At 50.9% G+C, this 10,176-nt stretch overlaps 1 protein-coding gene across 1 annotated transcript in view; it reads left to right on the top strand.

Annotated features, from left to right (window-relative positions):
* Positions 1–8,779, top strand: part of Nlrc3 (NLR family CARD domain containing 3) — an 18,325-nt gene extending 9,546 nt beyond the window's left edge. Inside the window, exons 6-17 of the mRNA XM_005350233.2 lie at positions 499–582; positions 1,982–2,065; positions 2,642–2,725; positions 3,257–3,340; positions 3,814–3,897; positions 4,410–4,493; positions 4,903–4,986; positions 6,371–6,454; positions 7,248–7,331; positions 7,905–7,988; positions 8,327–8,410; positions 8,701–8,779. Of these exons, the coding sequence (XP_005350290.1) occupies positions 499–582; positions 1,982–2,065; positions 2,642–2,725; positions 3,257–3,340; positions 3,814–3,897; positions 4,410–4,493; positions 4,903–4,986; positions 6,371–6,454; positions 7,248–7,331; positions 7,905–7,988; positions 8,327–8,410; positions 8,701–8,779 (1,003 nt within the window). The remainder of the gene's footprint in view (positions 1–498; positions 583–1,981; positions 2,066–2,641; positions 2,726–3,256; positions 3,341–3,813; positions 3,898–4,409; positions 4,494–4,902; positions 4,987–6,370; positions 6,455–7,247; positions 7,332–7,904; positions 7,989–8,326; positions 8,411–8,700) is intronic.
* Positions 8,780–10,176: the final 1,397 nt, after the last annotated feature.

Here is a 10,176-nt window from a genome sequence, read left to right as displayed (position 1 = left end):
ACACACACACACACACACACACACACACACACACACACACACACTCGTCTGTCGTCTCTACTAGCATGTTTTCAGGTTCATCCACTCTGTAGCATATTGTTTTCTTGCACTTCGTAGCTGACTCGTGTTCCACTGTATGGGTGGAGAAGTGTGCTTACACAGCCAGGCACAGACTGTCAATGTGCTTCTGCCTTTTAGCTACATGCTGCTAGCAACATTTGTGTAGAAGTATTCAAGTACCTGTCTTTAATTACTTGGGGAATACACCTAGGAATGGAATTGAATTTTAATTGATGTAGACACCTTGTTCCTAGTTGACAGGCGGCTACTTAGAAACTCAATACAGGAGGGCTAAGTCTTTCCTGGGTGATGAACCATAATCGTTTGCAAATCATTTCATGGAAATCAGCTGCTTCCTGTCTTGGACCTCTGAGGCAGGTGTCCCCACTGCAGAGAGAGGCCGGGCCACTGGTGACACACCTCTTCTTACCTCTGTAGCCTCCAGAGCAACGTGATCAAGGATGATGGTGTCATGTGCATGGCGGAGGCCCTCGTCTCCAACCAGACCATCTCCCTGCTACAGTGAGTGACAAGGTCTTGCTTCTCCTCTCTCCTCCTGAGCCTCTGCCCTGCCCCGACAGAGAGAAAGGAGGCGGTCCTAAGGCTGACTGCTCCACCTGTTTCTTCAGAGAAAATAAAAACTCTTGCCAGCCCAGGAAATCATGCCCACAGCCACAGGAAAAGGACACTACTCTCCTCTCTAAATGAGCACTGCTGTAATCGGCCAGCGAGGCTGCAAAGACAGAGGTCCTGCCCTTTGTTCCATGCATGTCCCCAAGGTCAATGAGGATTTGTTGTCAAGCATGAGGAGCTGGCAGCTGATCCTGAGCTTGCCAGACAGGGAGAGAGGCCACTGTGCCCTGAACTGCTTTGACCAGATGAAACTGCTCCTACCTTTATGACGATCTGGTACAGCACAACGTGGAGCTCTGCACCCAGGCTAATTCCCACAGTGTCAGGGACAAGAACACTTCCTTGTTTGATGTTTGTCTTGGAAATGAAGGCCGCAAGACCCTTAGAAAGACCTCAGGAGGCCTGGTGTGGTGGCAAATGGCTTTAATCCCAGCACTTAGGAGGCAGAGGCAGGCAGATCTCTGGGAGTTTGGGGCCAGCCTGAGCTACATAAAGAGACCCTGTCTCAAAACCCAAACCTAACACATTCCTGGGCTGTGAAGCCAGAGGCGGCTGACTGAGCTTGCAAGCAGACAGAATATGGATTTGCAACCTATAGTTTCCTAAGAAAACACTCTACAAAGAGGGAGATGACTTTTTCCTTTTTTTTTTTTTTAAAAAAAAAGGTGTCTGGACACGTCCAGTATAGGTACATTTTTTATGTTTTATTTCTGTGTGTCTGCACATACATGCATGCACGCTATGGCGTTTTATTTCTGTGTGTCTGCACAAACACGCATGCACGCTATGGCACAAGTATGGAGGTTAGAAGACAGCTTGCAGGAGTCATTTTTCTCTTCCCATCATGTGGGGCCTAGGAATTGAATTCTGGTCTCCAGGCTTGGTGGCAAGCACCTTTACCTGCTGAGCCATCCTTAGGCCCCCCGTGTCTTTCCTTTATATGGAGGGTGTTTTACACAGGTGAGGTCCTTCCCCATCTGTCCCCTATACCTCTTCCCAGGGACGTTTCTGCAGGTGGGAGGCGGCGTGCTGGTCCAGATATGTACTTTGCTAGCTGCAGACTTAAGTGCGGAAGTCTCGCGTACAGGAGGCTGCTGAGCCCATCAGCCCCCACTCCTGGCTGCCCTTTCCCTTAACTCTTCCAGCTAGATCCTTTGTGAGACCCCTTTCCACTGCCCTGTGAACGGAGATGGCACCCTCTCTGTCCCTGACCTCTCACCCAAAACTCAGACTGGCGTTGACCTGGGAGTGACTGGCTTTGCTGATGGACCCCTCTCGTCTCCCACAGGCTACAGAAGAACCTAATTGGGCCCAAGGGAGCCCAGCAGATGGCAGATGCCCTGAAGCAGAACAAGAGTCTAAAGGAACTCATGTGAGAAAGGCCGAAGGGCCAAACTGGTGTTCTCTGTGCCAAGCAGAAGCCCGGCGCACACTGCGTATTGTGAACAGGGGAGTGGATGACAGGATAGAGGGAGGATGGAGGGATGAGAAGATGCCTGTGTGGATGGAGGGATGAGAAGATGCCCGTGTGGATGGATGGTCTTTGGATGAACAGGAGGATGAGTGGATGGATTGATGATGAAATGGTTGGAAAGAGGGATATAAAGGAGATTTAGATAAACTGATGTGTGGGCAAATGCAGGTTAGCTGGTTTGGAAGCACGAAACACTGGACAAGGAGAATCGAAACCCAGACTCCCAGAACTCGGTGAGCCCTAAGCAGCATGGGCATGTTTACATTATTGTCTCCCTGCTCTCAGGAGGAAACATCATTGCTTGGCCATCTTCACATAAAGTCCCACAAACACCTTAGATCTTTCCAAAGAGCTAAGGAAGATAAGGGTCACCTTCGGAGACTAGGATGAACTGCACTGGACACTCCTGAGACAGAGGGAGTCTCCCCTGAGCTTTGACCCCTAGACCCAGCCCATCACCATTGTCTCTTGCAGGTTTTCCAGCAATACCATTGGAGATGGAGGTGCGATGGCCCTGGCTGAGGCCCTGAAGGTGAACCAGGGCCTGGAGAACCTGGAGTAAGTATGCCTGAGAATCCCCCATGGATGATACTCTTGCCAGAACCCATTTCCATGAGAGCCAACCCACCCTAGCAACCCCAGCCCTGGCACTGTGCTGTTCCTGCCCCTCTACCCACCTTCTGTTCTGTTCCATCTGCCACCCCCACTTCTCAGCACTTTTCAGAATGACAAGGTCCACGTGCCTTGTCATAAGCAAGCCCCCAGGGCTGCAGGAAAGTCTTGGTAGGTTGGGCAGGGGCAGGCTGGATGCTGCCGCCACTTTAGGATGGTTTTGCTGCATGGCTTTCTCTGGAGCAGGGTAACATTCACGGCCTTGAGGACATACGCAGCTCCCATGTCAGCTTAAGCTTCAGGGCTTATGCTAAACCACACTGGCTTTACCTAGCAGGAGCTAGAAAGTGGAGTGACTGGCGAGGAAAGAGGGATGAGAAGAGCAATCCCCAGGTCCCCAACTCCCTGTTGAGCCCATCGGGTATGGCTCCAGGTCCTGGGACAGCCACATCAACACTGTCTTGTCTTTTATTGCAGTCTACAGAGCAATGCCATCAGTAACACCGGAGTGGCCGTGCTGATGCGAGCCCTCCATGTTAACCAGACACTCTCTAGTCTCAAGTAAGTCCTGCCCCCAACCCCTAGCCCAGATGTTGCTCCTTTGACCAGTAGGGATGCAGGGCCTCTGGGTCTTGGAAAGAAAGGCTGGGACAGAGAAAACTGCTGTAGAAAACACTGTAGTTGGTATGGGCTTGGTTCTAGAACGTATCACCCTGCCCCTTTTCCTGCCTTGTGAGTGTGTCCCCCAGTGGATACACCCCTCTATGTAGAGCCCTTCAGGTGCCACTTGCCCATCATAACGCAGATCTTGTCCCTTTCCTCCTGTGCATTCCTGCACTGCTGTGGTCCCGAGTGGGCATGGATTAGAGCCCTAGCTGGCAGCAACAGGTTCATTAATATTTCAGCCCAGATGGCCCAGGAGGCCCAGGGCCTGTCTGTGGTTTCCTGGGGTTTGGAAAGCCTAGACATCTGAGCTTACTCGGGCAGAAGCCTCACTTGCCTGACTGGGTGTTGAGAGTCTCATCTCTCCTCAGCCTACGAGAAAACTCCATCAGTCCAGAGGGAGCCAGGGCCCTCGCTCAAGCCCTACGTATGAACAGCACTCTGAGGCACTTGGAGTACGTAATAATTGGGTCTGGGAGGGTGGAGGTCAAAGGGAGACTGTGCTTCCTCACCTACGTAGACACCGGGGTTGGTGGCACCACTGTAATGGGTTAGACCCTCGGCATCCTCACAGTCCACGAGGCTGGACTAGGACTTCATTTGGGAAGGGGCAGCCTGGAGACCTGGTAGACACAAGAACTCTGTAGCCTTACACCTAGAGATGGGTAAGCACATGGCAGAGGACCTGAAAGAGTTGGCACGGGGCCATGCCAATAGGTAGTAAATCTTGTTCATAGTGCTGCATGTCCTGGCTGCACGACCTATAGCCGCTCACTGGGTTTAACATGGGTGTTCTCTAGTATGCCTGGCACACCAGAGTTCTCCATAAGCACAAGCCACACAAGCCTAACGCCAGTGCTGACAGTGTGCCCCTTGGGAGGGGGGGGAATGACGGGGACCCCCTAGTGACCAGGATGGTGGGACGGTTCACAGTGGCTTCTACTTGCTCCTGTTCCCTTTTTCCCAGTCTGACAGCCAACCTCCTCCATGACCAAGGTGCCCAGGCCATTGCAGTAGCTGTAGGAGAAAACCACTCCCTCACTCACCTGCAGTAAGTCTATTGTCCCCACCCTTCCCCAACCCCCACTCCCCCAGCTGCAGGGCTACCAAACCAACTGTGGCAGATGGAACCTGGCTTTGGGCCATGCCCGAGGCCTTCCTAGGCTACCTGCCTCCAGCAGGCATGCCTCAGCCTCGGTTTGGATTCCTGAGGTTATCCTCAGATAGACCTAGATTATGAGGCAAGTGTCAAGGCTGTGACTTGGGGTGACCTATGCTTTATGGAGAATATTTGAGCTTGTTCCCATGGCTACCACTGATAAAACACTGGTCTTCTGGGGACTTTAGGAATCCCCATGCCATATCCCGCACAGACTCACCCAGTCACCAGACCCTCCTGGATGCCTTAAGGCCTCCACCTCCATTCTTGGGCCATATGGTCACATGTCTGTGTCTTTTAGTCTGCAGTGGAACTTCATCCAGGCTGGTGCAGCCAGGGCCCTGGGACAAGCACTACAGCTGAACAGGACCCTGACAACCTTAGAGTAAGTGTGGCCTATGGGGATGAGGGGGAGTCTCCAGGCACAGGGCCGGTGTGAGGACCCTCAACAAGTCTCCTCTACCATGAGACCACAGACTTATTTCAGCCCTCACTCACCCGCAGTGTGTGTGTGTGTGTGTGTGTGTGTGTGTGTGTGTGTAATAGCTTTACTAATATAATCCACACGCCATAAAAACCGGCTGTCAACCATCACAACCATCAATTTTAGACACCCCCAACCCCCCGAGATGCTGTGTACTGTACTTTCTAGCCTCACTTCCATCCTTGCAAAACAACCACTCTGGACATTTTGACATAAGTAAACTTATATGGTCTTTCGTGATCTATATCGTGTATGTGTACATACATGCCAAGGGCTGATACAAGGGCCCCGACAATCTTTTATTTATTTATTAAAGATTTCTGCCTCCTCCCCGCCACCGCCTCCCATTTCCCTCCTCCTTCCCCGATCAAGTCCCCCTCCCTCGTCTGCCCGAAGAGCAATCAGGGTTCCCTGCCCTGTGGGAAGTCCAAGGAACACCCACCTCCATCCAGGTCTAGTAAGGTGAGCATCCAAACTGCCTAGGCTCCCACAAAGCCAGAACGTGCAGTAGGATCAAAAACCCATTGCCATTGTTCTTGAGTTCTCAGTAGTCCTCATTGTCCGCTGTGTTCAGCAAAACAACCTATTCTTATTTACTTATAGTTTCATTTTTTGAGATGAGACAGGGTTTCTCTGTGTAGCCCTAGCTGTCCTGGAACTCGCTTTGTAGACCAGGCTGGCCTCGACCTTACAGAGATGCCTACAGGCTATTCTTATGGAGGCATTTTCTCAGTTGATGCTCACTAGTCTCAGAGGACTCTGGCTTGTGTCCGCTTGACAAAAACTACCCCACACGGCAGAACTGTGTCTGCTATTTGGTGTCTTTAACACATGGGACACACCTAGATGTTCACTAGAGTAATGAACGCGAATGCTTCCTTACGCACGGCGATGTCCATTTGTCCTAAACTCATCTATTGTCCCAGAACCTGCTCTTCTCCTCCAAATGGAAGTAGGAGAAAACCCCCAGAAATCCTAGCCAGCACGAATGGTGCAGAAATGAGGACTCGGGGCCAATCTTCCCACTGGTTTTCAAAGCATACCTTTTGGTCTCAAGCCTTGTTGACAGTAATTCCCATGTCCCCTTTCTTGTCTGCCTTTGACACTTTGTTCAGATTCACACAGACTCCCAGATTCCTCTGTGCATTAATATGAGGCCAATGGCACAATGGTTTTCCAGGTGACTGGGCGTGGGTGTGCTGAGTGTAAAGGGCCTAAACCCACAGGCCTTGGCCCGAGTGTTGGCCTGAGCCCCTTGGGTACCAATAGGTTCCACTGTGTTCAGCCTACAGGAGAATGCCATAGGGGATGATGGAGCTTCTGCAGTGGCCGGGGCCCTGAAGGTGAACACGACCCTCACTGCTCTCTAGTAAGTCCCCTGGGTGTAGGGAGCTCAGCAGATCACCACCCCCCAGCACCCCATGTCACCTCGGTTTATCCGTCTGGGAAGGTTGTTTGGGTTTTCATATTAGAAAGTGACTGGGCACTCAAGCACCCAGGAAGGACTGAAGGCACAGACAGCATTCGCCCCAGGCCTCCTGGAAGACCACCTCTACCCCATCCCGTGTCTAGGTCTTGTTCCTAGGTGTTAGACTATTGTTGTAATAAGAGCAATGGGGCTGTGTCCCCGGCACCTGGCCACCCACATGGCTAGCTTATGCCCCGAAATAATTACATGGAAACTGTATTCTTTTAAACACTGCTTGGCCCATTAGTTCCAACCTCTTCTCGGCTAACTCTTGCACCAGGACTAACCCATTTCTAATAATCTATGTAGCACCACGAGGTGCGCTTACCAGGAAAGATCTTAACCTGCGTCTGTCTGGAGTGGGAGAACCATGGCGACTCTTTGACTCAGCTTCTTTCTCCCAGCATTCTGTTCTGTTTACTCCGCCTACCTAATTTTATGTCCTATTAAAGGGCCAAGGCAGTTTCTTTATTTAACCAATGAAACAACAGATAGAAAGATGACCCTCCTCCATCAGACTATAGTGGGGAGACGCAGTGCACTTGGAAGATTCACAGGAAAACAATCCCTAGTGCCATTTCTCAACGTTTAGCCCTAGCTAAGGGGTATGGAGTATGGAGGGAAGCCTGGCCCAGGGCAGAGGGCCGGAGCACAGGGGGCTGATTACCCACATTGACCGTACTCCCTCTTATAGCCTGCAGGTGGCCTCCATTGGCACCCAAGGGACCCAGGCACTTGGGGAGGCCCTGGGTGTGAACAGAACCTTGGAGATTCTCGAGTGAGTATTCTGGTTTCTGTTGACAGACTTTCGCTGAAAGAAATCAAACTACAGATTCAAAAGGAATAAGCATGAAGACAAACATCTATTCACATAATTTTCACGACTGTTTCCGGTCATATGCTCCATCTCCCCTGTTCTCACTTCGTCTTTCCCTGAAGTCACGATGGCACTATGCTCTGGGTTGGGCCTGCCCCAGATAAACACAACCAAAGGCTCTATTTAATAGGACCCCCCATACACACACCATAGAAACCAGCAGCCACCTCCTGGGTGGCTAGGGCTCAAGCTCTGAGGCTCTCAGCCTACCCATGTCTTCCCTACTCCCCAGGATCCCTGTAACCACAGTGTACTGTAGACCTCTGGATGGAGGTTACCCCTCCCATCTCAGCCCAGGTTTTCCTTCTCCGGGGTAGAAAGAAAGAACAGGCTTCCTTCCATAAGTGCTTAGGAAGAAGCCGCTCCCAACTCCTGTGACTGGAGTGTTCAGACAAGCCCCCACCCATCTGGAGGGACAGCAGTGTCACCACTCAGCCTATCCCTGCACCTTAGGCTTCTTGCTTGCCCTGACAGCTTACGAGGAAATGACATCGGGGTAGCTGGTGCCAAGGCGTTGGCAAATGCTTTGAAGTTAAACTCCAGTCTCCGGAGACTCAAGTAAGTGATCGTGTGGCCCTCGCGCAACCCAGAGTAGCCAACTTCTGCCAGCACTTCTGGGAGGAAACACTTTCCTCTGGTTGCTTCCTCCTGGATGTTAAATGACCATACTGTCCTGACCATCACTGTCCACGTCCACTAAGTCAGCTTTGTTCATTCTCCTTTACTGAAAATCCTCATTCATGGCCTTGGGCAGAATACCTGGCTGCAGCTGCTATGGCACCTGTGGACAATCAGCCCAGAATTACTTATTCCATCCATCTCAAGGCAGTGTTGCCTCCTTACATGTTTTCTGTCCTGATGGCTCACTACAGTGTCTCCATCTCTTCTCTGCCTAGTCTCCAGGAGAACTCACTGGGGATGGATGGGGCCATATACATTGCTGCTGCGTTGTCCGAGAACTGCGGTCTGCGTCATATTAAGTGAGTACACTCAGTGGCACCCACCTTCCCAGCTACTTCTGCTGAGCCTCGGAACTGCTCCCAGAGCAGGTTCTGCCTTTCTTTAGCCCACTTCTGGAAGCCAGATGACACGAAGACACTCTAGCAACTCCACAGGGAAACTAGGTCTACTAGGGAACATGCCAGAGCGGTGTGTGTAAGAGGGACCCTACACACACCAGAAGGCCAAGGGCTGAATTTATTAGAGCAATGATCGCTGTACTAAAGACAACCTGCAGGTGCTCAATTGTGCCCTAACTCTTCTGCTCTAGTCTCCAGGGAAATCCCATTGGGGAATCTGGTGCCAGGATGATCTCAGAGGCTACCAAGACATGCATGGTGGAAATGTAAGGAAAGCAGGTTCTTGGGGGACCACAGAGATTCAGCCGGAAGCTTCAGATCAGAGTGACCTCGATTTCTGCACAGTTTCCTGGAATCTGAATGCCGCTCAGCCAGTTCTAAAGCTGGTCTCTTGGACAGGGGAAGGAAGGGCGCTTCAGCAGAGGCCATGCGCATCTTTCCTTCCCAGGGTCAGGCAGAGGGAAGATGGACACTGACAGCAGAGGGAAGGGAAGGAGCTGCTGCTAAGGGGCGCTCAGGGATAAAATCTCAAAGCTCCACAAAGCAGGACGCTGGCGTATTCATATCCTGGGTCTTCAGAGCCCCAGCTTAAACAACAGCAAAACCAAACATGTTTCTGCCCTCGTGTGCTCCCGTGGCTGACATCGCCGTCTTGAAGGTTGCAGCCTTCCAGCCCATTAAGCACATTAGCTTGGCGAAGGTGAGACTATGTCCATTATTTTTCTTAAGAAAAGAAAAAAGTTTTGGGGTGTGACCCTTATATACATATGGAGAAAATATGAGAAATTTGTGGAGATAAATCAAAGGTTAATTCTAAGGTTTTGGAGTCAGAGATAAGTCTCCAAAGGCTCTGAATTCTCCTCTAAGATATCTCAGACATCTAGAATGGAGTCCAGCATACTGGTATTCCATTGCAAATTCAGTGTTGATACCTTGATGTCATTATCCTGTATTTAGGCATCCAAAACCTCTACAGTGGCTATCGCTTCCCCTTGGAGACAAATAAGTGTGCATGTGGCAAATTTCCTCCATTGTCTGAGTGAAACAGACAATGAACTTCACAGGTCTCAACCAAGCCACTAAGGTAAATGCTTATAAAGACCATAAGGTGAGTCCAGGCAGTGGTGGCGCACACCTAGACTCCCAGCACCGGGAGGCAGAGGCAGGTGGAGCTCTGTGAGTTCAAGACCAGTCTGGTCTACAGAGCAGGTTCCAGGACAGCCAGAGCTACATAATAAGACCCTGTCTTAGAAAAAGACAAAAAACAAAAAACAAAAACAAGTATCCAAAAGATGACCTGGAGGCACACACGTGTGGTTCTAGTACCTGAGAGGCTGAGAAAGGATCATGAATTTGAGGACACCTTTTGAGAATCGTGAGATTCTCAAAACCAACCCAAATATATAAAAATGAGTATTCGGGTGAGTTACCATGGAGGCTGACAGGAGAGGGGTTCCCTGGTTTTACAAGAACAGAGGCACCTGAGCAAGTGGCACAGCAAACGCCACTGTGACAAGGATGATGAGACTCAAGACAGGATGGCGCGCGCTCCTGTGATCCCAGCACCTGGCAGAGTCAGGAGGATCAGGAGCTCAAGGCTGTCTTTGGTACACGGTGAGTTCAAGATCAGTTTCTGCTGCATGAGATCCTGTCTCGAGAAAAACAGA

The sequence above is a fragment of the Microtus ochrogaster genome, chromosome 7 (assembly GCF_000317375.1).
Source record: "Microtus ochrogaster isolate Prairie Vole_2 chromosome 7, MicOch1.0, whole genome shotgun sequence".
Taxonomy (NCBI): Eukaryota; Metazoa; Chordata; class Mammalia; order Rodentia; family Cricetidae; genus Microtus; species Microtus ochrogaster.
This window is presented reverse-complemented; position numbering and strand designations above follow the sequence as displayed.